This window comes from Pelophylax lessonae (assembly GCF_965119305.1).
Source record: "Pelophylax lessonae genome assembly, chromosome: 4".
In the NCBI taxonomy this organism is placed as follows: Eukaryota; Metazoa; Chordata; class Amphibia; order Anura; family Ranidae; genus Pelophylax; species Pelophylax lessonae.
The window spans coordinates 560,559,013-560,586,758 of NC_138771.1; the positions used below are offsets into that span (position 1 = coordinate 560,559,013).

Sequence of the window (27,746 nt, forward strand, 5' to 3'; positions counted from 1 at the left end):
TCCAGTGGGGCATCTCCGAGGTGCATCTGTTGACGTCTCGGCTCAACAGAAATGTGCAGAGGTTTGTGGCTTGGTCAAGGGATCCTTGGCAGACGCGACAGACACACTCGTGGCCCCGTGAGGTCAATATCGTCTGATTTACGCTTTCCCTCCTCTCAAGCTTCTGCCAAGACTTCTACGCAGGATCGATGCAGAAGGGATTCTGGTCATCTTAGTGGCTCCGGACATGCCTCGCTGAGTTTGGTACGCCGATCTGGTGCCGCTGGTCGCCAACATTCCTTGGAAGCTTTCTCTCAGGGAGGATCTGCTGTCCCAAGGACCAATCATCCATCCTGCTTTACAGTCTCTGGCTTTGACGGCTTGGCTGTTGAATGCCAGGTGCTGAAGGATAGAGGTTTATCTGAGTCAGTGATTCCTACACTGTTGAAAGCTAGGAAATCTACTTCTAGGAAGATCTACCATCTTTTGTGAAAGACATACATTGCATGGTGTGAGTCTCTTGGGGTTCACCCTCGCTCATTCTCTGTGGCTTGAATCTTGACCTTCCTTCAACAGGGGGGTTGAGCAGAACTTGGCCTTGAGTACCATAAAGGGCCAGGTGTCAGCTTTGGCGGTCTTCTTCCAACGACCTTTGGCAACACACACCCTGGTGCGTGCCTTTCTTCAGGGTGTCCAGTGCGGTCTCTGTTGCCGCCTTGGGACCTCATTTTGGTGCTTTTGACCCTCCAGAAGCCTCCCTTTGAGAATGTTCAGGAGATTACCCTGCTTATGCTGCCATAGAAAATGGCCTTTTTGGTGGCAATCACCTGCGCGCAGGGTGTCCGAATTGGCAGCGTTATTTTGTCCACCTTACTTGGTGGTCCACAGAGATATAGTGGTTCTTCGCCCCTGTCTGTCCTTCCCTCCGAAGTTTGCGTCTGATTTCTATTTGAACGAAGACATTGTATTGCCTTCCTTGTGTCCCAGGCCAAAACATCCTAAAGGAAATTGCGTTGCATGCCCTGGATGTGGTTCAGGCAATTCGGGTGTACCTGGCAGCTACGGAGTCTTTAAGGAATTCAGACTTCCTATTTGTGCTCACGGATGGGCCTCGGAAAGGACTGTCCACTTCCTCTGCGACCATTTCCAGATGGATCAGAAAGACGGTGACTCAGGCCTATTCAATCAAGGGTCAGGTTCCTCTTTTCTCTGTCAAGGCGAACTCTACTCCGGCACTCAGTGCTTCCTGGGGCTTCTGTCATCAGGTGTCAGTGATGCAGGTTTTTTCATGGTGGCCATCTGGTCGTCAGTGCACCCTTTCACAAAGTTTTATAAAGTGGATGTGTTGGCATCTGCGGATGCTTCTTTTGGCTGCAAGGTTTTGCAGGCTGCTGTTTAGAGGACCTAATCCTCTTTGAGGGTGTATTGTTTTTTTTCAGGTGGGCTCCAGTTGTTTTGGTTGAGCTCCTGTTGTCTGGTTGGCTACTGTTTAGCCTTGGGAATTTTTTTTGCTGTTCCCACCCCGCATGTTTAACACTGCTTTGGGACGTCCCAACAGTTATGGAGATCAGAAGCTGTGTCCGTCAATGATTGAAAGAGAAAATTGGATTTTGACTTACTGTAAAATCAATTTCTCTGATGTTATTGACGGACACAGCACCCACCCCTCTGTGGAGTTGTAAATCTTCTGACACTGCTTGTAACTAAACTGAGTGTCTATAGCTGAGAGAGGGAGTATACCCCCTGGGACTGCCCATGGGCATAGTCAGATTTTTTTTCTACCTAGTGTCCTACTCCTGTAGAGGGCACTATAACCCAACGGTTCTGGAGATCAGAAGCTGTGTCTGTCAATGAACATTGGAAAAATGGATTTTATGGTAAGTCAAAAATCCCATTTTTTTCTGTGGTACTGTATATCCAAGTCTCCATCTTTGTTGTTCCTTTTTTATATTGTTCTCGGTTTGTTCCCAGGCTTTCTTTACTGAACGCTACCAACAGGAACATCCCTCAGACCAAGACAAGATTGAGCTGCTCAAACAGCTAATTGCTTTGCAGGTTGGTGCTTTGTCTTCAATTATTACAATATCACTCCAAGTCTTTGTGTTGAAGTCTGCATCAACTCTGGAACTCCACTAATGTAGCATTATATTCCCCATTTATCTATGACTGCATGCCTATGGTATCCATTGGTGGTTGTCCATTCAGTCCTTCCCTAGTCTATTTTAGTAAGCACTATTCTTTGTCTTCCACTAAAAATTTTTGTTTGAATCCAGATGCCACTCCTGGCTCAAGCAATCCGAATTCATGGGGAGAAGCTGACTGATAATCTGCGGCCCCTTCATGACCGCATGGTGTCTTGTTTTCAGGATTTGAAAGGGAAAGTGGAAAAATTATATGGGACCATAACATTGGTTAGTAGGCCAAGGAGCTGTAATGTTTAGTGTCCCTTTGATAAGACTGGTCTCTAAACCTGGTTTTCTCTGTTGTCCCACAGCCCTCCAGTTTGACAGATAGGAAGCTGAGTCGCGCTGGCTCTGTGGTGGTTCCATATATCACATCCGCTACCTTACGACGATTGTCCACAGTTTCTACTTCTTCTTCAGGAAGTGGTAGCTCAAGGCCAGGATCAGAAGGGTATGTAGCCTCTGGTAACCTCTATGAAAAACCGTTGTGTTCATTTTTGTTAATTCTGTAAAATGGTATAACTATCTTGTCTTCAGGTCCATTCCAGAACCTGTTCCTCCTCGTCGTGGATCACTGATTTCACGACCAGATGAACACGGTGACCGAGAGGATGGAGACATTCGATTGATGAAACTGAAACATAATATGGGCCAATCACAGACAATCACAGAGCGCCCTAGAGAGAGGGAGGTGAGGAAATATATATTGTTTGGATGGGCTGGACCAGGGGCAAATTTACAAGGGTTCAGTATTTTAATATTAGTTTCCTATTGCATGGTACAGACGATAATACAGAGTCTACCTGCAAAATCCCAGCGGCCTAAAAGCCTGCAGCTCACAGATGGACGTCTGTCTCTTCACACAGGATCACCAAGCCAAGGGGTAACACCACTGACCCCTTCCCCAATTACTCCTAAAACTCCACGAACCTACAGTAAGTAGACCATTTTATGTTTCCAGGTTTCTAACACTTGCTTATAACATTTTTGTTTAAGTGTTACCTAATTGCCTTTTTAAAGGATAAGTTCACCTTTGGGAACATGTTACATGTTCCACCCGTTTTCAGGATGGAACATGTAACATGTTCCCAATGCTGCAGCCTTTACCCCTCGCCACCCCCCCCCCCCCTTGTGACAGCAGTATGGAGAAAAGTGCCCCATACCAGCTGTCACTTCCTGAAATCAGCGGAGCCTTGTGGGGCCCCGCCTGCATCACACTGCAGTGTGTGAATGAACTACAAACCCTGACAACCTTTGCGGCTGTCTGCGTGTAGTTCTCAATGGACTACCACAGTGCTATGGAGCGCCGCGGTAATTTGATACCTTCTGTCAGTGTATCCCCTAGCCCATGCCAGGATATGAATACAGTACATTCCATTTTAGAACTAGAAGCACATAGGTGTGTGTACTCAGTGTTATGAATGTACCATTGTTACAGATTTTATTTTTCACTAACCAATAAAATTTACATGGCTTTTGATCATGTGATCCCCCTGACAGGCAGTCATGGTAATCACACATAAGTTTGTTGTTTTGCTTGTATCTTTTGGGAACTTTTGCAGTAAAGCAAGGAAGCAGAAACCCCTTTAATATATTAATGTACTTTACTAAACAAAAATGCTTTATGTACATAATACTTAAAATCGTAGGAAAACAATTCACAACATACATAATATTTACACATGCACAAGCTATCTATTCTGCCTAGCAAATGAGCATTGACAATGTATGCGATGGGGGTACACTAAAACATTACTAAGCTTGGGTTATAGTGTCATTCCCATGTGAAGTTCCTTTGGTCTTTTGAAGTCCCCTTTGGCATAGACCTTACCACTGCTCAGTTCTTCCAGTTGTTTTGGAGTCATCTTCCTTCTACCCAGGTTATCTTCCAGAACTCCCCTCAGGTTCTTCCTTCAGCACTGACTGGGTTCTCTTCCTTCCCCCCATTTCCTGCCAACATGATTTGCTGTTCAACTAGCCTTTGTCAACCAGTTAAACAAGTTAATTAGCACTTTAATAGTGGAAGAGGAGCTTCTGAATAAAAAGGTTGCAAAAAAGTATTATTCCACATATTTTTTGCTATAAAGAGCCAAAGTAACATAGTTTGTATAATAATAGGCTTGCTGGCTGCAGTGTTAAAAAAACAAATGTTAAAAGTTTTAAATTTTGATCAAAAACGGTTAACATAAGGAAGCTTTCTTAACATTTTAGGCCATACATCAGCTTATAAGAAAAACATGAGTGAGATATTTATTACAGCAGTTTAACTTTATACTGTATGTCCCATAAGCCCAAAAATGTACCTGTCTGCTAGTAAATATTTATTTTGCGAGCAATGCCCTGGAAGAATGCGCAGTGCAGTTCACAGTCCCAGCCCATTTCTGGTCATTCCTTATATCTTCTCTGCTAAAACAAAAGTTAGTCTCCTGTTTTATAGCTCCTTCAAAAACCCTTTGCAAATGTAGAGGAAGTAAAAATAATGTACAAATCACGCAAGTGACATGACCTTTTGTCTTTGCAGGTTTCCCTTCTCTGTCTACCCACAGTGATATGGCCGCACAGATTATGGGCTCTCCTCCCCCTCCACCTCCTAAAAGCCGATCCAATGAAGGCAGCCAGCGACTGTCCACAGAGGTATGTAAATGTCTCCCTGCAACTTATTTTGTCGCTTTATCCTCCAAACATCCTGACTTTGGCTTTCTCCACCAGATTGCTCCCGCAATGCCAAGACATGAAGAAGGAAAACCACCAACCCCACCTCCAAAAACTAGGAAATCAAGTGTAATTCAAGAACCTGGACTTTGATCTTCCAAGAATCTGTTAGACCATTTACTAAAAAGGGAAGACTGTGGAACTCGTAAATGCATCTTGTAAATGAATCAAGCTACACTTAAAGACTGTATATGTACGGACACACTCCATTAAAGAGAGAGACCCTGGCAACAAAATCCATATACCACTCGAAGCATTGAAGAAGAAGATTATATGTCTAAATGTTCATAGATAAACTGCATTTTGTATATACAGATAACCGATTTATTTGTAAGGGAACACCACAAACCACTGTGTATCTCCGTATGCCTTTTGCTTTTAGCCCCCAATTTTAGGAATCCGTCAGTGAGGGTGAGGGAACAAAACTGTTGTGGGCATGACATGTAAGCACTTAAAGATGACTATGCACACCAGCACCAGCCTCCCAAACCTTTCAGCCAGGGCCAAATTCCAAACCATAATGACAGGCAAAGCTTTAGCACATCCAATGCTGGTGCCAAAGTTTCCCAGTGCCATCCTGCCCTCTGCATATTTCCATTAGCCAGTGAAGCTGCCCATCATAGTGATGGGTCAATAGGAATGTATGAGGGGGTAATTGGAAACTTTGTCTGTCAGAATAGCTTGGCATTTAACTGTGATGGGAAATTTGGAAGTTTGCTGCAGTTATGTGAAGGCACCTCTAGGCATGTAAAACCTGCAGCAGTTTTTATTTTCCCATTAGAAAGTGGGAAAATAATAACCAACTGCACTTTTGCACCTTCTCATTCCAGCTCTGTACAACAACAGCTGCCTATCCTAATTACTATGCATACCCATTCTCCATGAAAACGTGACACAGCTTCAGAAACTCCCTGAAAACGTTTGATCTTCAAGGATTCCTTTGGTTACTCCTTACCCATTGGAGAGAAGGGCCTCTTTATTTTCTTTTTATATACCTCTCATGCCCAAATGTTTTTATTACTCTTATATAATATAATCTTATATAATGTAGGAAGAAGAGAACGTAAATAATGTAAATAGTTCTACCCAAGATGACTATGCATTTCTAAGGATTGTTATGTACATTTAAAAGGCCAGTAAATATAAAATATAAAATATTTTAAATGAAAGAGCTACTAATTTCAGTTACATATATACATGAAAAAAATTTGTATATAACTTGATATGTTATATTTTTTTACATTTATTGTGTGCAAATCATTCCATATTATCAGGTATTTAAAATAGCAACTTGAGTCAAAACATTCAGAGCAATGTTTAGAGCCTCTGTCAGACTTTTATTGGTTTGTGTTCCCATTGAATGGATTCCTACTCATTTCCTGTCTCCGTGACCACTGCCTGTGGGACAAAAAGGGAGGGAAAATTTCCCCAACATGGACAGCAATAAAAGCTTTGCAGAGTTTTTAACCCATTAATGCTCTTTCAAAATCAAAGATAAAAATGTCCCCTTTATTCTGGAAAAGGCTTACTGCAGGGAGCTTTGATATGTTTTTGGCTTGTGTTTGACTTGGCTTCTTAAAGTGATTGTAAAGCTATTTTTTTTTAAAATAACAAACATGTTATAGTTACCTTCTCAGTACAATGATTTTGCACAGAGCAGCCCCATCCTCCTCTTCTCTGGTCCCCCACCTGGCTCCTCCTCTTCTGTGTTTGCCACCTCCTTTGGGGTACTCATGCAGGCTCGATCCTGAGCTGCGCTGTCCTGGTCCATTGACACAGACAGCATGGCACGGTCCACCCCCCCCCCCCCCACTCCATTGTCACAGGATTTGATTGAGATTGGCTTCTACTGCTATCAATCTGCCCTGTGATGAGAGAGAGAGAAAGTAGAGAGAGCCAATGCTCTCGAGCACAGCACTGGATTGTTATAGGGCTCAGGTAAGTATATGGGGGGGGGGGGTTGAGGGGGGAGCTACACATAGAAAGAAAGATTTTTACCTTTAATGCATAGAATGCATAGGAAATAGTCACAAAATGGTGCCTGTGAATGGCTAATGTTTGTAACATTGATGCAATGTGTTTCTTTGATAAGCCTTTGTAAGTAATTGTAGCATTCCGTTCATGAGATCTAAAATCTCTTTCTGGAAATCCATGTGTTGGATCAATAGTTAAATTGTTACTTTCTATCTACGAGTTAGATTCCTGGTTCCCAGAGTAGGGTCTCTTTCATGTAGTTTCACTGATGAGGTCTGCCTGCTAATTTTTTAGGCAGACTTAAACAGAAGCTTCATGCAGGTCTGTGGGCAGTTGGATGCAAACAGTCTTATGACCTGAGACCATCCAGGTATAGAAAATAAAACTTGATAGTTTTTGAGGTAGCTGGATGTAAAATGCAACAAGTCTTATTCACATCCGGCAGCCCATAGATACAAGATGGGCCCGCTGTCAAAATGCAGACAAAAAAAATGGAGGGCGCAGATTGTCACAAAAGGTGACATCTGTCTCATTCTGCTCTAAAGATTTGTTCATAGATCCCCTGCTTGACGGAGCGGAGTGCTCCTGTGTGAAACCACCCTAAGAGACAGAATCAGATTGATTGGTTGCGGTTAGACAACAGTTCTACTTTTGTTTCATTTTCACACATCTACCCAAAATGTGCATGATGCTGCCGTTTGTTGGGTTTTTCCTCATCATTTCTTGCAAATCATCTACTCGAAGGGTGATTAGCAATTTTGACTAGTGATGAGGCCGGTCTAAATATCACAAGTGATAACTAGGTTATATCTGTGATCAATAGTTAATAAATCCAAATGCTGGGTCAGCAGCAAAGATTTTCCAACATGTAGAATGCTCTTGGTGTTTTTCATGCGTGTGCATTTTGAGAGTATAGAAAAACCACAGCCACACTCCATACGGTCAAATCCTTACCTCCCATGCTGGAAGATTAAAATGGATTGTGCCATAACACATGTATGAGAAAAAGAAAGATGTCTTCATGCCAAAAGATGACTTTAACATACATTTTATTATGTCCCCTTCCCAAGGCAACGCCTCAATCTTTGGTGGTTTTTTGAAGTGCATCTCTTGGACCATTCTAAAGCTGGTATCTTCAAATAGCAATTGGAATTTTAAGAAAAAAGCTCCAGAACAATGTTTCAGCTGTCTAACAGTAGCCACAATATGTATGCTGGTATTGCATTGTTTGTAATTTTTAGGGACTGGGTATTGACTGGAATAGTACCACTGGATTGGCGTAGGGCCAATGTGGTTCCTATATTTAAAAAAAGGGATCAAAGTCTTTACCAAGTACCTATAGACCTGTTAGTTTTAACTTCTAAAGTCTGATAGATACTGGAGAGTTTAATAAAAGACCGCATAGATGAGTTCTTGCTGTTAAAAAAAAAAAAAAAAAAAACATTTTATCAACAGACAGCATGGATTCATGAAAGACAAAAGTTGTCAAACAAACTCGATTTCTTTTTATGAGGAGGTAAGTTAAACCTTGGACAGAGGGGTGGCTGCGGACATAGTGTACTTGGATTTTGCAAAAGCGTTTGACACAGTTCCCTACACACGGCTAATGTGTAAGGTAAAGTCTACAGGCTTGGAAAGATCCGTTTGTAAATAGAAACTGGCTAAAAGATAGAATTCAGAGAGTAGCGGGTAATGATTCTTACTCTGCATGGTCTAAGGGTATTAGTGGTGTACCGCAAGGTTCAGTGTTGGGTCCCTTACTTTTGAATACCTTTATAATTAATTTAGGGTCTGGGATTAAAAGTACCATTTCAGTCTTTGCAGATGACACCAAGCTATGCAGTGGAATAACTTTTTTACAGGATGTCTCCAACTTGCACGGTGACCTTAATGCACTGTTTAATTGGGCAGCTATGTGGCAAATGAGGTTTAATGTTGAAGTTATGCACTTGGGGGCTAAGAATAGGCATGCGTCATATATACTAGGGGGAGTACAACTGGGGAATCCATAGTGGAGGAGGATCTGGGGGTTTTGGTAAATCATAAACTTAGTAATAGCATGCAATGCCAAGCTGCGGTTTCCAAAGCAAAGTCCTGTCTTGTATTAGGAGAGTTGGTTTGTTGAACCAGATGGACTTGTGTCTTTTTTTGACCTGACTAACTATGTAATTGCATGAGCCTGACTTGTTGAGATATAAAATTGTAGCACTGACTAAGAACAGTGCATAGAAAAAGACCAATACACCAGTCATCCTTTTCCCCTTCTTCAGACAGGGCCCCACCTCTGTGATGGTCCTTTTGGAAGCCTTGGCTTCCTCTAGGGATACACAATACTAATTTTTTTCATAGCATTTGTAGATAGGTTCTGACTAACTAACTAAAACTATAAATAATTGTATACATTTATTTGCATAATGCCACTGCCATAAATCACTGAGTGCTGGGCCGCCTACTTCCAAGCCTTATAGAAGTCGCATGGCCTACTGTGGCTATACTGTACTGTAGTTACACCCTTGCCTTTAGATCTTTCAGTGGTGGATTCTGCAACAGGAGCAAGTTCAAAATAAATTATTCTAGTTACCACCTCAATAGCAGGATCAAGCAACAATCATCTGTCTGTGAGTGTAAAAAGTACTGTAGGTATATGAGTCATTCCAGCTGTTGCATTATCACCCTTGAACTTCAAGCAGCTGTGCCAATCTACAGTGCACTGGCACATTCCACATTGTCACTGTAGCAGCTCGGTGGGGTGGGCTACTAAAACTGGAGCAGCTGTGCATATTAACTAATTAGCTTTAAACTTCAGCTTGTTTAATTAAGCTTTGACGATAAGACCTAGAAGACCCCTCTTCCATTGCTCATAAAAATTCACAGGAAAATCATGCATATAGTGTACATATGGTGCACAACACAGAGAGAGAGAGAGAAAGTGAGCATTGTATTTCTCGTCTCACCCATTGTGGAACACAGTTCTGTATGTTAGTATACTATGGGTTTTACTGCTACCTTCAAGTGTTTTGGACACTAGGCTTAAAAGAATAAAAAAAAAACTAGAGGCTAGCCCCAAGTGTTCATTCCTTTTGTATGTGGCAGTATAACGCATGGTTTATAAATACAAAGTGCTAAATGTTTCAATGGACCATAAGAAATGAATTTTATGGTAAGTATTACAATTCTATTATAGTTACTGTAAAAAAAAGAAAAAAACATTTTTTCCCCTACTTTATTAGTCAAAATTTCTTTATTAAACACAGTGATATCACTTTAATGCTAGCAATGTCAATGATCTAGTAAGGATAAACAGGACATAATACGGTGTGATCTTAGCTTGTAGTTTATTGAATCATTTCTTATGATAAGCTATTGCCAACATCAAATCTTCTTCCTGGCGTTTTCTCCCTCCAGCCAGTTCATCTGTAAAACATACAGTTACATTCATCCATGAGTGTTGGCTAGGACATCTCATTCATCTGATCGAAGAGACTTTATACTTGCCTGTCCCAGTTACCATTTATATAATCTTTGCTCTTCAAAGCAAAGATGTCTGAAGAATCTACACATCTGAGACATTTTCAGGAATGCCAGATGCCTGTGTCCTTTGCCACACTTAGGTTCATCCTGCTGCCCCCCTCCCCCCATGTCACCTACTGGCCCTGGGTACAAACAGTCAGTTCAGCAGGAACCAGCTGACTTTCAGCCCATATGTACAGCTCCTTGTCCCACAGAAGCTGGTCTCCTGATCAACTTCTGTCAAACAAGCTTGCTAGAAAACCAGCATCCGATCAACGCTCACAGCCAATGGCTGATCAGTGTGTTCTAATCACCGCACTAACATCATGTGTACCTTTAGGCTCAAATTATACGCACAGCTGAGTGAGTGGGAGCAGTGAGCCATCCTCTCTCTCCCTATGCTTGGCTTCCTATAGGCTTTCCAATCAATGAGGAGCATCTAAAAGCAAACCTATAATACTAAAGAAAGTGTATAGTGGCAAAAGTAAATGAACAGCAATGAAATGATGAATGAAACATGTTGGGGAGGAGACACTAGTGCTGATGCCAGGACACTGTCCGATACTGGGTTGACAGTGCCACCCATTGTCAAATGTTTTTTTTTTTTTATTCATTTTATTTTGACTTTTAACATACAAATCCAATAAATACTACACTATGGAGACTTCATCTGGCTCCCGATGAGCTTTATTTACCACAGTTGCATCTGGATGGTGCAAGTTGCTGAACAGCCTTCCCCACAACAGATGGTGGATCTACACTGAGTGTGTGTTTGCTGCTGTGATGGCAGCCAGCTTTTTCGGTCAGTGTCCCATTTCACAGGGGTGTGGTGGATGATTCTGGAGCACTGTACCCGACTTCTTCACTTTTCAAGTCTGAACTTGAACTTTGTGCTTTCACCAATAAGTTTATATTGTTGATCCTATCATGGGACAGTGCATTTAAATTTATATTTCTCTGTCGCTCATTGACAGACGTAGTCTTCTTGATTCACAAGAACTGGGTTATGTTGTCTCCGCAGGAGCAGGACTAGGCAGAAAGAAAAAACGTTCTGGCTCCACCTTAGGGGCAGTCCCTGAGGGTATATCCTCCCTCTCTCTGCTACAGGGAATCAGTTTTTTTCTGTCTAGTCAGGAGTAAGGACCTAAGTTCCTTGCTGGGATCTTTTTGGTCCTGGCAAGATTTTTTCTTTAGAAAAAATATTTTTTAGGCAGTTTTCTCCAGTGTTTTTTTCCTGTGAGATCTTCAAGCAAATACGCCGGACTGGGCGACACTAGTGGTCACCCCAGCCGGCCTACGAGCGCGCGCAGACCATTGCATTGCGCTTGGTCGGCCGCGACACATTCAAGTAAGTATGCGGGGCCGGGCGACGGGCTGGATGTTGAGATCCAGTGGTCACCCCGGTTTCTGCCTACGAGCGCGTGCAGACCAGAGCTCCGCGCTGGGTCGGCCGCGACGGAGTCCCATTGGAGGGACTGACCTTGCGAGTTAAAAGTCTTGCTTGGACGCCAGGAACCAGAGAGTCGAGGTGTCCGGAGTGGTCCACAACCCCCCACCCCGGTGGAGAGGGTATTGTGAAGAGAGGGTGCCTGTCGGTTCGGTATGGTGAGTAAACGTTCCCTTTTTTTCCTCGTTATGAGGCAGTATGAATTATGGGCCCCTCCATACATGGTCAGTATATATCTGACACTAAAAGTCCCCCTTGTAAATACAGTATGTGTTTGGTGGGAAGTGGACTTGGTTTGAGAGCTAACACTCTACCCAGCAGACTGTAGTATTACAGCAGACATAGGAGGTATAATCCTACCTTAATTGTAGTGTACCTCCTGCAGATCGATAAACCGCCACTTAGCAGAGATGCAGGTGGATGTGCTGGGAAAAACGATTTCGGCAGTCCGCCGCCATTTTGCCGTAGACCGGGTGCATGAATGTCCTCAGGTCACGCCGGCCGCCATGTTTTTGGAGTCTATTGTCTCCCGTATGGGGGCTGCCATGTTTGATGAGCCCAGCTAACCTCGAGGAGAGCTGGGAACGCCGGAAGGCGTACACAGGGGGCGGAGCCACGTCCTTCTACCCGGGAAAACGAACACAGCTCTTTCCAGTCTGTAAAAGACAGACGCTGACTGCAGTTGGTTGGAAACTTCTCTGCATCGGGTGGTGAGCCTTGGGGGTCCCTCTCTCTCTCTGTGGGGATCGAGAAGCAGGTACTCTGAGGGGCGCTATTGCGCTAGGGGGAGACACATAAAAAAAAAGAGGTATTTTTTTATTTAAAAAAAAAAAGAAGGTTTTTTGTTTTTTCTGGCAGAGGTGTCCTGAATTAACATGGACCCTGCCACTCATGTATCTCCACCGGATCCCCTCGAGGTGTCTGCAGGATCCTCCAGCACCCCACTGACGGTTGAATCCTTGTCAGCTATTATGGAAACTTTTGTGTCCCGGGTGGAAGTGGCTTGTCAGGGACAGGGCGCAAGAAAGCGACCCCCGCCTAACCCCTTATTATCTGAAACTTCGGATTCAGAATCTGAGCCTATTTCTGCAGTTGCAGGTACTTCATCTGGGATTGGTGTCTCGGGTACTGTCTCTTCAGACAGTGAGGAGGATGTTTCGGCATCAGCCATAGCCCGAGAGGAAGCGTTGGTAAACGCACTCATTGTATCTGTTCAAGAAACCTTAAGATTACAGGGTATTCCGTCGGAAATAGCTGAAACTGAAATCCCTTTTGGGACTAAAAAACGCATCAAAGTGGCGAAGGTTTTTCCATTGCCCAAATGTTTTGGCAATCCAATCAAAGAAGAATGGAGTCTGCCAAAACGCACCTCTGCTATTTCTAAACGCATTAACAGGCGTTATCCGTTTGAGGAAACCCTCATTAAGAAATGGACAGAACCACCTGTGGTGGATTCACCAATTGCTAGATTGAATAAAGCCACGGTTATTCCTTTAGAAGACGCTCCGTCTTTTAAAGATCCAGTGGATCGCAAGATAGAAGCTATGTCTCGCACCATGTTTTCCTTGATTGGATCAGCTTTCAGACCAATAATTGCTATTGGACTGGTTTCGCAGACTGTAACTGAATGGACCAAGTGGTTGCGCCGGGATTTAGAAGAGGTCCCTCAGGCGGTATCAGATTTGTTGGAACAAATGATACAGGGGTTACAGTTTGTGTGTGATGCGGCGTTAGACGCCACTCCATTATTGGCGCGAGCATCAGTTTCAGCAGTGGTTCTCAGGCGTACACTGTGGCTAAAAGGTTGGTTAGCCGACCAAGGTTCCAAAAAAGCATTGGCTAATATCCCCTTTTTAGGAGAGCGTCTATTTGGAGCCAACTTAGATGAGATCATTAAGGATCTCACGGGTGGAAAGAGCACCTTTATACCGCAAAATGTTAAGGGTAAAGGAACTTGTCAAAGACGAGGGCCTTCTTTCTCTGCTCACAAAAAGTTTTTTCGTCCCGCGGGTGAAAAAATTAAGTCCTCCAAAGCTCCTTCAGGAGGCTTCAGGGGACGTTGGTCGGGCAAGCAAAAGCCCGCCCCCTCCAGACCTGAAGATAAATCGTCCAAAGCCTGAAGGTGCGCCCCCACCCATAATTGGGGTGGGGGGACGTCTTCGCCGGTTCCCGGATCCATGGCTTTCCAGAATCCCGGACAAGTGGGTTTGCGAAGTCATAAGGTCAGGGTACAAGATCGAGTTTCGATCTCTCCCACCGGCGCGATTCTTCCCTTCCAATATCCGACTATCCCCGGATCGTTTAGAAGATCTGCGGAGAGCAGTCACGGATTTACTACAACAAGGAGTGGTAGTCCACGTTCCTTGGACAGAACGTTTTCAAGGGTTTTATTCAAACCTATTTACAATACCCAGGAAAGAGGGCAAAGTGCGTCCAATTCTGGACTTAAGGGCACTCAATTCCTTTCTCAACATAAGGAAATTCAAGATGGTATCCATTCGCACAGTAGCAGCCTTCCTGCATCCAGGGGATGTCCTAGCGTCCATAGACATCAAGGACGCCTATCTACACGTTCCCATTTTCGCAGGACATCAGCGGTTTCTACGCTTTTCCGTAGAAGAGAACCACTATCAGTTTGTGGCATTACCTTTCGGTCTCGCCACGGCTCCTCGGGTCTTCACGAAGGTGTTGGCACTACTGCGCCAAAGAGGCATATCGATTCTAGGTTACCTAGACGATCTCCTGCTTCATGCAGAGTCTCCTCAGACCCTGCTACAAAACATAGAAATTACTATAATTTCTTTACAGGAATTCGGGTGGCTGGTGAACCAGCAAAAGTCATTTCTGGTTCCCACCCAGAGGCTCGAATATCTGGGTCTAATTCTAGACACAGTCAGGTCAAGAGTTTTCCTTCCGGTAGGGAAACTCCGGAAGATTCAATCAGCAGTCCAGTTGTTACTATCCAACAGCTGGTCTTCTCTTCGAACTTGCATGAGGGTTCTGGGGTTGATGGTGGCTTCCTTCGAAGCAGTCCCATACCCGAATTCTTCAGCAAGAGATTCTTCTCAGATGGAATCGGAATCCGGAATCCCTGGACAATCGGATCCGATTGAGCAAACAGACCAGAGAGTCTCTGGTTTGGTGGCTTCGGTCTCCGATGCTCAGCCAGGGAAAGTCATTTCTGCCAATATATTGGACGATAGTGACCACGGATGCCAGTCTATCCGGATGGGGAGGAATTCTCGGTCAGTTATCTGTCCAGGGACTTTGGTCCCTGGAAGAATCCAGGTTGCCGATAAATGTATTGGAACTGAGAGCGATCAGACTTTGTCTGATTCACTGGACCGAGCAGCTCCAGGGCAGCCCGGTTCGGATCCAGTCGGACAACGCCACGGCCGTGGCTTATGTCAATCACCAGGGGGCACCAAGAGTGTCCGAGCAGCCAAAGAAGTGGCTTGCATTCTTCGCTGGGCGGAACGATTTGTTCCAGCTATCTCTGCGGTGTTCATTCCGGGGGTGGAGAATTGGCAGGCAGATTATCTCAGCCGTCAGACTCTGGATCAGGGGGAATGGTCCCTCCATCCAGAAGTTTTCCACCAGTTGTGCCTACGGTGGGGCACCCCGGATGTGGATCTGTTGGCATCACGATTCAACAGGAAAGTACAGAGATTCGTGGCTCGCTCCCGCGATCCTCTAGCAGAGACCGCAGACGCACTGATCGCCCTGTGGGGGCAATACCAGCTAATGTATGCCTTCCCTCCTCTCGGGTTACTGCCAAGACTTCTTCGCAGGATAGAGGAGGAAGGAATTCCAGTAATCCTGGTAGCTCCGGACTGGCCTCGCCGAGCCTGGTAAGCCGACGTGGTCAGACTGGTGGCGGACGTCCCGTGGAGACTTCCTCTCAGGGAGGACCTACTGTCTCAGGGACCGATCTTCCATCCTGCTTTATGATCGCTGGCTTTAACGGCCTGGCTATTGAGACCCAGGTGCTGAAGGACAAGGGATTGTCAGCTTCAGTTATTCCTACTCTAGTTAAAGCAAGGAAAGCGACTTCCAGAAAGATTTATCATCGTACATGGAAGTCCTACATTGCATGGTGTGAACCTCTGGGGTTCCGTCCACGGTCTTATTCAGTTAGTCGAATATTAGCTTTTCTGCAACAAGGGGTTGAGCAGAAACTGGCCTTGAGCACTATCAAGGGTCAGGTTTCAGCATTAGCTATCTTCTTTCAGAAGCCTTTGGCTACTCATTCCTTGGTGCGGAATTTCATCCAGGGGGTGCGACATCTGGCTCCGCCAGTGCGCGCGCCGTTACCACCCTGGGATCTTAATTTAGTATTGTCGGTTCTTCAGAAACCTCCCTTTGAAGATATTAGGGAGATTCCTCTACCTACGTTGTCCCAGAAGGTGGCCTTCTTGGTGGCTATCACTTCTGCACGCAGGGTGTCAGAACTGGCCGCTTTATCTTGTCGTTCCCCATATCTGGTGGTTCATAGAGATAAGGTGGTTCTTCGTCCGAATCCATCCTTCCTACCAAAAGTGGTTTCAGAATTTCATCTGAATGAAGAAATTGTATTATCTTCCCTGTGTCCTAAGCCCAGTCATCCTCGGGAGTTTGCTTTACACTCCTTGGATGTGGTCCGGGCGATCAGGGTATACTTGAAAACGACAGACTCGTTTCGCAAGACGGATTCACTTTTTGTGATCCCGGATGGACCCAAAAAGGGGTTGCCTGCATCTGCCGCGACTATTTCCAAATGGATCAGACAGACGGTGGTACAGGCTTATTCTATTAAGGGTCGGGAGCCCCCGTTCCCTGTTAAGGCGCACTCCACTCGGGCACTTAGTGCGTCATGGGCCTTTCGCCATCAGGCATCAGTGGTCCAGGTGTGCAAGGCGGCTACCTGGTCGTCGGTGCATACCTTTACAAAACATTATAAAGTTGATGTAATGGCATCGTCTGATGCCTCGTTTGGCCACAAGGTTTTGCAGGCCGCCATTTGAGGATACCAGTGGTCTGCCTCAAGGGTTTTTTTCCGTTGGAAATTTTCATTTGAGTCTCATTCTTTGTTTATAATGAGCCTTTAAAACTTCTAGTTTGGCACCGGTTGGGCCTTCTAGATTGGATTTTGATTTCGGTCAATCCCACCCCTCATTTGTGGCACTGCTTCTGGATGTCCCAGTTCTTGTGAATCAAGAAGACTAGGTCTGTCAATGTGCGACAGAGAAAATCGGATTTTTGTAAGATCTTACCGTAAAATCCTTTTCTCTTAGCTCATTGACAGACGTAGTACCCGCCCCTCTATCATTGAGTTGGGTTGGGTTAAATTCTCTGTTGCTGCTTTGTGACAGAACTGATGCCTTGTAGCAGAGAGAGGGAGGATATACCCTCAGGGACTGCCCCTAAGGTGGAGCCAGAACGTTTTTTCTTTCTGCCTAGTCCTGCTCCTGCGGAGACAACATAACCCAGTTCTTGTGAATCAAGAAGACTACGTCTGTCAATGAGCTAAGAGAAAAGGATTTTACGGTAAGATCTTACAAAAATCCGATTTTTTCACTATATATTTTTTTTTTTTTTTTGTTGATTTTCATTCAAGATTGTCTGGGTGTATGTATGTATGTATGTATGTGTATATATATATATATATATATATATATATATATATATATATATATATATATATGACAAAGGGTTGGGGGGCACACCCTACACATGCATTTTTAAAGCTGGTGCTGCTGTAAGGACCAATATGCGTATATAACCATAGAGGATAGCGCACACATACAAAAGGAGTAACTCCAATATTACAAGGCTACTGGGACCTGATCAAAATGAGTGAAAATGGGGATTTGGTCACACTATATGGCAATATCCTGCTTAAGCCCACCACTGCATCAAAGTATCCCATTATAAGTGGGTCCTACACTATCCATAAAATGAAGGATAAATCCCACCTTTCTTAACCATGGGAGATACTTACTACTTACATGGGAAAAATGTGCTAGCTGCAGAAAACACTGCTTAAACTACACTATAAAGGTACTCCTCCTATATCTGCTTTATAGTGTAGTTTAAGCAACTAGGAAAAAAAAAAAAAAACTCAACCACCCATACATCATGAAGGAAGAGAAAATTGGGGTGGGGATTTTTAAGGTGCCAATGAACCAATAAAGATTTTTAAAAAGTATATAAAGTTTTATTGTTATATCTAAAATAACATAGATATGAAAGACATATAATACACATACAATATTAAAATCAGTTGATAGGCTGCATGTATACTCAATTCAGAGACAAAATTTATATATTGGTATCACGGAGTAGCAATCCTGACATGTTTCACCAAGACGGTTTCTTCAGGGGACAATTTATGAGCTACTTCAATGATGAGACTAAAAGGAATTAATTTTCAATATAGTACCGTACATTAAGTTGGTTAATAAGCGGATCAAGGGGCGCACACATAGGGTTAATAGGTCAACTACTTCATGCCTGAATGTCCCTCAACAAAACCTCCCAGAGGGAATGCAGGGACAGCATATCCAAAACCTCAGAACAGGCGATTTGGGCAAATACAAAGGGATTTATTCCCCAGATGTTAAGCACAACTCAGTACACCATATTGGTAATTACAACATAAGGAGCTGCAGCAGGGATGTCTGTGCACAGCGGCGCCCTCGCCGACACATGGTGCTTACTAGTAAGTAAGCAGATATATGAGGAGTCCCTTTATAGTGTAGTTTAGGCAACGTTTTCTGCAGCTAGCACATTTTTCCCATGTAAGTAGTAAGTATCTCCCATGGTTAAGAAAGGTGGGATTTATCCTTCATTTTATGGATAGTGTAGGACCCACTGATAATGGGGTACTTTGATGCAGTGGTGGGCTTAAAGCACAATATTGCCATATGGTGTGACCAAATCCCCATTTTTACTCATTTTGATCAGGTCTCAGTAGCTTTGTATTATTTAAAAGTTACTCCTTGTGTACAGTATGTGTGTCCTATCCTCTGTGGTTATAGTGTGTGTGTGTGTGTGTATATATATATATATATATATATATATATATATATATAGATCTGCACACATTGTTTTCTCTTTAGCACTTTTTTGGACTTTATTTCAATGTGTTGTCTATTTATTACACAGTATTCACATTTTATTGTTGTTCATTTACTGTTGGCGCTACACACTTTTCCTTAAGATTATTTTTAAGTTTGGTATATTACTTATCTGTGTCAGCTGCCGCCCCAAACACAGCGCAGAGATACACCTTTTTTCCCAAACCTATAATAGTGCGTTCTCTTCAGAATAAAAATAATTGTGCCACCAGATGCACCTAGTTTTTCATATTTATAGAAAAGTTTTTATATTTTTCCCACTATTTATATACAATCAATTACCCTAAAACCATGAAACCGTTTGCCTATACAAAAAAGGGCACTTTTGTTCTAAAAAGCAAGTATAGTCCATGCCCTGCCTCTACTTTTTCTTATGATCCATGTCTTCAACCCCCCCCCCCCCCCCCAACTTTATAGAACAGTATAGCCCATGCTCCTCCTCTAACATTTATCTAAAGAAGCAGTATGGTCCTAGCTCCTATTACAACTTTTCTCTAAAGAGTAAGCATGGCCCATGCTCCTCCTCCAACCTTTCACCTAAAGAACAAGTATGGTTAATGCTCCTTCCCAACTTTTCTCTAAAGGACAAGTATAGTCCACGCTCCTCCTCAACCTTTTTCTAAAGAATAAGTATTATCCATGTTCATCCTCTTCCGCTAATCTTTCTTTAATGAACAATTATGGTCCATGCTCCCCCCCCCCCCCCCCACAAACTTCTCTCTAAAGAATAAGTATTATCCATGCTTCTCCTCTTCTAACCTTTCTTTAATTAACAAATATGGTCCATGCTCCTCCCCAACTTCTCTCTAAAGAAAAAGTATGATGCATGCTCCTCCTCTTCCAACCTTCCTTTAATGAACAAGGGGATAGTCCATGCTCCTCCCCAATTTTTCTCCAAAGAACACGTATGGGGCATGCTTCACCACCCAGCTGCTGCTGTGATAAATGGAATAGAACAATGTACCTCCATGTAAAACATTCTCATTTATCACTGCGTGGCCTGCCCAGCACCTGCAAAGTGTTTGCCAATCTAGTGCACTTTTACTCAGTAAATGGTGAACCAAGGAAAAGTTCTAGTCATTAAAAACCATGGCCAGTGTGCCCAAGATCTGTCTTTGCCTTGTCTCATACTGTGTTGGGCAAACTTCCAATCAGGAGTTCAAAGCTGAGGCTGAACCTTTGAGAAGAGAAGTCAGGGCAGACTGATGCAAACCACCCTGACCTAGAATCTGTCAGTTTAGGTTAGGTGAGAAGTTTGAATTCTGGATGAGAGACACTAGTTGCTATTTCACTGCTTATGCTAATTACAGCAGCAGCCTGCAGAAACAGTGACAGAATAGCCCTAGTATTTTCCTGGTCCTGTTCTGCTACCAATGGTGCAACTAGCCTTAGACCTACATCAGACAGGTGTGGGTTCATGTTTAAAATTTCCTTTGACAGACACTCACCAAGGCATCTCTGACAAGACTGATTCTGTTCTGTGGAATGGAGCATTCAAGGTGTTGAGGTTCCATGAATGACACTTCATTTGGCACCTAAAATAAACATATGACATTGAAATTACAGTAAAACCTTGGTTTGAGAGTAACTTGGTTTAAGAGCGCTTTGCAAGACAAGCAAAATTTTCAAATAAATTTTGACTTGGTTTACAAGCGATGTCTTGATATACAAGTAGCCTCAAGTCACAGCTGAGTATAAAAGAGAAGAGAGGCGCCTCTAAGTGTAGCAATATGGTTACATTTAATGAAGGTACAACATTTAGCAACTCACATGGTTGATGATTGGAACAGGCACATCTAAGTATGCAGGCATCCAGGCTAAAGCTGTCCACATAGACCATCCTCTGCACCGCCATCTACGTCATCCCTTCCATGCTGCCCCTCGCTTTTAGATCCCTTTACTGCAGGGTGGTCTTCCCGGTCAGGATTACAGACTGGCAGCCGGCGGTGCAGAAGATAGTCCATGTGGACAGCTTTACCCCGGATGCCTGCATACTTAGATGTGCCTGTTTTATTCATCAACCATGTGAGTTGCTAAATGTTGTACCTTCATTAAATGGAACCATATTGCTACACTTAGAGGCGCCTTTCTTCTCTTTGATACTCTGTAGCTTCTACTGGATTTTGCTTCTTATCCCCTTGTGGAAGGGGCTATTTGTGGATGGACATTTTATGGTTATATAACCTATCGCAATGCTATAATCTTTTTATATGGACTATAAACTGAAGGACTTATGAATAAATGGTTGTGGAACGAATCATCTGAGTTTCCATTATTTCTTATGGGGAAATTTGCTTTGATATAAGAGTGCTTTGGATTACAAGCATGCTTCCGGAACGAATTATGCTCGCAATCCAAGGTTTTACTGTACTACTATATCTGAGCCTAATTTGATGAGGTTCTATGGGTTTAGTATAGTGAAAATAGCAACCAATCAGAATCATGGTGTGACTATTTTAAGTTGTGTTTTATTGTTGCAGTTCACATCAGTACTTTGGACTATTGTATTCTGACAGCAGGGAGTCCCTTTTCTTTCAGAATACATTGATCAGTGCTGCAGCCATTGGCTACAAGAGCTCATCAAAAGCTGGTTTTCCAGCAGGACTGTTGTACAGAAGCCAGTCTAATGACAACTTTTGTTGAGCATACAGAGGTACACTTGTACCGAATTTCAAAATGTGTATACCCAAATTTAGTGTGTAAGAATGACCGTCGGGCAACAAGATTTTTTTATAAAAAGAACTTCAACATGGTGGTCTCCATCTCTCTATACTGACAGGTTTCCTATAAAGATGCCACATGCTGGCAATGTATCTGAGGCACTGTGGAATGGGGTGAGCTCCTAACCCATGTCCCCGTAGTTCTGGTTGTGACATTAGCAAGGCAATGGAATATGAATCCTAAGTGGGGGTAAGTGCCTCTTAACAATAATGCTGGGGAAGGGGTGTTTTTCAAATCAACTGACATCAACAATGGGAAATTTTTCTCCTACTGAAACCAATCATGGGGCACTATTGTACAGGGGCATTTTTTTTTTTTTTTTATCTCCAACTGAACGCAGCGCAACCCCCCAAACAGCTTGAATAACAGTGAACTTTGCCCCCCTCCCCCCCCGCCCTGGAGTAGGGCTAGAACTACACTGGCAATTATGCCTTTTTACTACTGGTAGTTGGCTCATGTGTATCCCATCGAAAGCAATGTGCTGCTAAAGAGATGACTGTCAAGGAGCAGTTGAATCTTTTGGTATTAGGGGATGTAGTTGCCATTGTATCCCTAAGCTTATAAGCAGTGGCGGCCGGTTCGTTGGGGGCGCAGGGGTGCCGCCCCACATCCATGCGTCCGGCCCCCTAATCTACATGCAGGGGCGCCAGACGCATCGAGTTCAATGGGCTTTTTTTTGCATCACCTGATTAGAGCCAGAGGCTCTAATAGGGCGATGCAAAGGGTGGACCCGGGGCGCAGAGCAGTGCACCCTGAGCCCACCCATTGTGTGACAATAGCGAATGAAAATTCGTTATTGTCACATGGATCCTCCTCCTGGTCAATCATGAAGTGCGTCTGATACGCGCTTCCTGATTGGCCGAAAGGCAAACCCAATGCAATTGGCTGGTAGAGGAGGCGGGAGCTGAGGACTGAGGAGACGCCTCCATGCCGGAGAAGCCGCGAGCCGTCGCTGCTTATAAGGCTTTTTGATGCCCTGGTGTGGCTACCGTTTGAGAGTTATCTACTCCATAGATAGAGATGAGTTTACGTGTCATACATTCTTTGATCCTAATTATGATTACCTCTGCATAGGATTCCTGGAGACTTTCAACTTCCCGCTTTCCACCTGGCCGTAGTCCATAAGACCAGTGCTGGCCGTGACTCATATGAGAAGATAGCAGGAAGATGACAAGAAGCAGAACTAATGTCCCATGGCGGCTCATACTATACGAAATAAGGGGAACATATTATATGTAGAAGGTGCATTTCACCGGTACAAAAGACATACTCCTTTACATGTGTTCCTAATGGAGCCATTGCTGCAGCAACACATACTTTTGCCACTGTCTTGATATTACTTTTCATGTACAGAATACATAAAAACTAGAAAATGTAGTCCTAGGCTAGGCTAAATAAAGGGCAGGAGTACATGCAGATATCAAATAACCATGGTGCTGGTTTATCTCTTATTCAGTGGGTCCATGAATACGATTGGTACTTAGGCTGCACATGTTTATACTACACTGTTCAAAAAAATGAAAGGAACATTTTTTAATCAGAGTATAGCATCAAGTCAAATAAACTCCTAAGTAGTGGAGGGGTTGTCAGTCAGTTTCAGCTACTTTGGGGTTAATGAAATTAAAGCAGAGTTCCACCCAAAAGTGGAACTTCAGCTTTAAGTGCCCTGACCCCCTGACATGCCAAATTTGGCATGTCATTAGCAGGTACCTAGATCTGACAGGTACCTACTCCCACTTCCACTCGGACTGCCTAGGCAGCTCGAGCGGAAGTTTTCCTCGCCCCCTCCCTCCCTGCAATCTTCTGGGAGGTCACAGGTCCCAGAAGATTGCCCGGCCATTCACAATGAGGAGCGCGACTCACGCATGTGCAGTACGCACCTGACTGTGAAGCCCCAAACTGTCACTGCCGGCGCCAGGGAGAGCCGAAGGAGAGAACCGAGGCTTCATGCGGCAGCATCGCTGGATCGGTGAGTGTGTGTTTATTAAAAGTCAGCAGCTACACTTTCTGTAGCTGCTGACTTTTAATAACACAAAAACACCTGGAACTCTGCTTTAACAACAGGTGCACTGGATGGGCAACAATGAGACAACCTCCAAAACAGGAATTGTTTTACAGGTGGATGCCACTGGCCTTTTTTTCCCTACTAATCTTTTCTGACTGTTTTTTACTGGTTTTGCATTTGGCTAGGGTCAGTGTCACTACTGGTAGCATGAGGCGATACCTGGACCATATAGAGGTTGCACAGGCAATCCAACTCCCCCAGGATGGCACATCAATAAGTGCCATTGCCAGAAGGTTTGTTGTGTCTCTCAGCACAGTTTCAAGAGCTAGGAGGCGATTCCAGGAGACAGGCAGTTACTCTAGCAGAGCTGGGCAGGGTCATAGAAGGTCCTTAACCCTTCAGCAGGACCGGTATCTGCTCCTTTGTGCAAGGAGGAACAGGATGAGCACTGCCAGGGCCCTACAAAATGACCTCCAGCAGGCCACTGGTGTGAATGTCTCTGACCAAACAATCAGAAACAGACTTCCTGAGGGTGGCCCGAGGGCCCAACATCGTTTGGTGGGCCCTGTGCTCACTGCCCAGCATGATTAGCATTTGCCATTGAACACCAGAATTGGCAGGTCTGCTATTGGTGCCCTGAGCTTTTCACAGATGAGAGCAGGTTCACCCTGAGCACGTTACAGACGTGAAAGGGTCTGGAGAAACCGTGAAGAACGTTATGCTGCCTGTAACATTGTTCAGTATGACCGGTTTGGTGGTGGGTTAGTGAAGGTCTGGGGAGGCATATCCATGGAGGGACACACAGACCTCTACAGGCTAGACAATGGCACCCTGACTGCCATTAGTTATCGGGATGAAATCCTTGGACCCATTGTCAGGCCATAAGTTGGAGCAGTGGGTCCTGGGTTCCTCCTGGTGCATGACAATGCCCGTCCTCACGTGGTGAGAGTATGCAGCCAGTTCCTGGAGAATGAAGAAATTGATACCATTGAATGGCCCCCACACTTGCCTGACCTAAATAACACCTCTGGGACATTTTGTTTCGATCCATCCAACGCCGCCAGATTTCACCTCAGTCTGTTCAGGAGCTCAGTGATGCCCTGGTCCAGATCTGGGAGGAAATACCATTGTCTTATCAGAAGTATGCCCTGATGTTTTCAGGCATGCATACAAGCATGTGGGGGGCCATACAAACGACTGAGTACCATTTTGAGTTGCTGCAATGAACTTTCAGCAAAATGGACTAAACTGCTGCATCATTTTTTCACTTTGGTTTTTGGGGATGTATTTGAATTCATCCCTTTTGTAGGTTGATATTTCTAATTTCCAATAAACGATGTGGCATCCTTTTTTTCCTAACACATTATCCTTTCAGTATCAGTATAAATATCCAGCATAATATTTTTTCCGTTGAGATCCGATGTGTTTTCAAAATGTTCCTTTAATTTTTTTGAGTAGTGTTCTAAAAGAGCCAGGGGTGACCTCATAAGGAAAGGAGTAATTTGCCAAATTGTGTATTTAGCCAGGTCAAATTGGCTTGATCCCCCTAGAGCAGTCATTCTCAACCAGAGTTCCTCTACGGGTGACTAGGGGGTTTCTCCAGTTGTGGCTAACAGGTCTCCCATCTGATGGCGCCAGGTCCAATGCCACTTGGCAGAGCCAATGGCATGACTGCAAGGGTTTCATGCTGGCCATCCTGTTTCCTATTCTGCTAGAATGGTGTCTCTCCACTCAGGTTTTGTCACTTGCAATGTATCATAGTTATACACAAGTACAAACGCACCTCTCACAGTGCGGGGTTGTACAAAAAAAAAAAAAAAAAACTGACAAAGGTTTTTACACAATTTTCCATTAAATTTAAAAGTTTAAAATAATAGTTGGGTCCATACCTACAATGTAAACAACCTAAACATTACATTTTCCTTCCTGGTTCTATCTATGGTAGCAAACATACACTATATTACCAAAAGTATTGGGACACCTGCCTTTACACGCACATGAACTTTAATGGCATCCCAGTCTTGACCTGGACACACACTATACAAACTTCTTTAGATTTTTTTTCCTTTAGACTTTCCAAAACAATATAATATGAGGTCAAACCTAAACACTTTCAATTTGTATGCAGTCAGGCCGGCCCTTGCACTACATTGTTGAAGGAAATCGAATAACAATCAATATTGAGTTGGTCCACCCTTTGCAGCTATAACAGCTTCAACTCTTCTGGGAAGGCTGTACACAAGGTTTAGGAGTGTGTCTATGGGAATGTTTAACCATTCTTCCAGAAGCGCATTTGTGAGGTCAGGCACTGATGTTGGAGAGAAGGCCTGGCTTGCAGTCTGCGCTCTAATTCATCCCAAAGGTGTTCTAACGGGTTGAGGTCAGGACTCTGTGCAGGCAAGTCAAGTTCCTCCACTTCAAACTTGCTCATCCATGTCTTTATGGACCTTGCTTTGTGCACTGGTCCAAATCATTTGGTGGAGGGGGGATTATGATGTGGGGTTGTTTTTCAGGGGTTGGGCTTGGCCCCTTAGTTCCAGTGAAGGGAACTCTGAAGGCGTCAGCATACCAAGACAATTTGGACAATTTCATGCTCCCAACTTTGTGGGAACAGTTTGGGGATTGCCCCTTCCTGTTCCAACATGACTGCACACCAGTGCACAAAGCAAGGTCCATAAAGACATGGATGAGTGAGTTTGGGGTGGAGGAACTTGACCAGCCTGCACAGAGTCCTGACCTCAACCCGATAGAACACCTTTGGGAGGATTTAGAGCATAGACTGCAAACTAGGCCTTCTCGTCCAAGATATGTGCCTGACAAATGTGCTTCTGGGAGAATGGTCAAACATTCCCATTTGACACACTCCTAAACCATGTGGACAGCCTTCCCAGAAGATCTAAAGCTGTTATAGCTGCAAAGGGTGGACCAACTCAATGTTGAACTCTACAGACTAAGTCTTGGATGCCATTAAAATGAATGTGCGTGTAAAGGCAGGCATCCCAATATGTTTGGTAATATAGTGTATGGACAATTGCAATCATCTGACCACTAATGTAAGGGGCATTTTTCCAATGACTCCTGATAGACTAATCATACCAGGGGTTCTCTGAGACCTGAAAATTATTTCAAGTGTTGTTCTGGGGTAAAAAGGTTGCTCTAGACTGTGTTACCTGTCCTGCTGGAATGGCGTCTCTCCGCTCAGGTCTGGTGGCAGATGTTCCCTTTGATGTCTCCTATTTATACATCAGTACAAACATCTCTGACAGTGTGGGGTTGTACAATGACAGTGCAAATACAAAGCACCCTGCTGCTTAATCTGGATTAAGTCAGCAGCAGGGAAGATTGACTCAGATTGATTTTGGAGGGGGGGGGTAATGTCCTGCTGTCTATTGTTTACCAGAATTATACATCTCTTAGCAAAGTCTAACATGCCACATGCTATATTTTACATGAGATTCATAAGAATCTGTTAGGGCCCATTCAGATACTTTTTAATGCAACACATGGTCCACGGTGCTAATCATTTAGCAAAGCACATCAATACACAAGTACAGGAGAAGGCAGCACATACTGTATGTTGTATTGTCCTGCATTAAAAGAAAGGGTAATGTCCATTTTTTCATGCATTTAAATGCCCGTCTATGAGAAAAAAAAATGGCCCCACCTTAACATACGCTAACGCGCTGCATTAACTCAATGCATAATGTGAATGGACCCTTAGTGATTGTATATGTAACATAAATGGCTTGTTTTGCCTTAAAGCATAATTAAACGCAAACATTTTTTTTAGTTTTGGATACAGTGGAGAGGGATTAGAACCCATGTCAGTTTTTATTGCTGTCTGTGCCACCATTAGTGCCAGTTCACACATTTGTGATGTCAGACATTGCATGTGATTCTCAGCGCACTGCTCTGCAAATCACATGCCGTGTCTGTGCTTTGCAAATTCAGCCATACAGATTGTATGGCTGAATTTGCATCGCATTCGGACCAAAATCACAAAGGACCCTTTTTTTGGTTTGCACCAGAATTGGATCGCTTGAATGTTCACACCTATGCGATCCGATTCATGTCTGAATTGACAGTTCACACTGCAA

At 43.9% G+C, this 27,746-nt stretch overlaps 2 protein-coding genes across 3 annotated transcripts in view; one reads left to right on the top strand and one right to left on the bottom strand.

The window, feature by feature from the left end:
* The window catches only part of DOCK5 (dedicator of cytokinesis 5), a 220,632-nt gene extending 215,550 nt beyond the window's left edge, over positions 1–5,082 (top strand). For both annotated transcript variants that reach the window (XM_082254554.1, XM_082254555.1), the window contains 7 exons: positions 1,951–2,034; positions 2,253–2,390; positions 2,474–2,613; positions 2,700–2,853; positions 2,947–3,097; positions 4,684–4,796; positions 4,872–5,082. In XM_082254554.1, coding sequence (XP_082110680.1) covers positions 1,951–2,034; positions 2,253–2,390; positions 2,474–2,613; positions 2,700–2,853; positions 2,947–3,097; positions 4,684–4,796; positions 4,872–4,967 — 876 coding nt within the window. In that variant the 3' untranslated portion in view covers positions 4,968–5,082. The remainder of the gene's footprint in view (positions 1–1,950; positions 2,035–2,252; positions 2,391–2,473; positions 2,614–2,699; positions 2,854–2,946; positions 3,098–4,683; positions 4,797–4,871) is intronic.
* A 5,096-nt stretch (positions 5,083–10,178) lies between these two features.
* On the bottom strand, positions 10,179–26,935 carry GNRH1 (gonadotropin releasing hormone 1). The gene is made up of 4 exons (XM_082252980.1): positions 26,820–26,935; positions 22,709–22,850; positions 20,372–20,458; positions 10,179–10,262 (listed from the first exon to the last, which is right to left on the bottom strand). Exons 2-4 carry the CDS (start codon positions 22,847–22,849, stop codon positions 10,221–10,223), a joined length of 270 nt encoding a protein of 89 aa, XP_082109106.1. The 5' UTR covers position 22,850; positions 26,820–26,935; the 3' UTR covers positions 10,179–10,220.
* Between the last annotated feature and the right edge of the window lie 811 nt (positions 26,936–27,746).

Coding starts and splice junctions, on each gene's coding strand:
- GNRH1 (XM_082252980.1), bottom strand. CDS start 22,849: ATGAGCCGCCATGGGACATTAGTTCTGCTTCTTGTCATCTTCCTGCTA. Junction 20,459..22,708: donor TCCAGGAATCCTATGCAGAG/GTAATCATAATT, acceptor TGTTTATTTTAG/GTGCCAAATGAAGTGTCATT. Junction 10,263..20,371: donor GTCTTGTCAGAGATGCCTTG/GTGAGTGTCTGT, acceptor TATGTTTTACAG/ATGAACTGGCTGGAGGGAGA.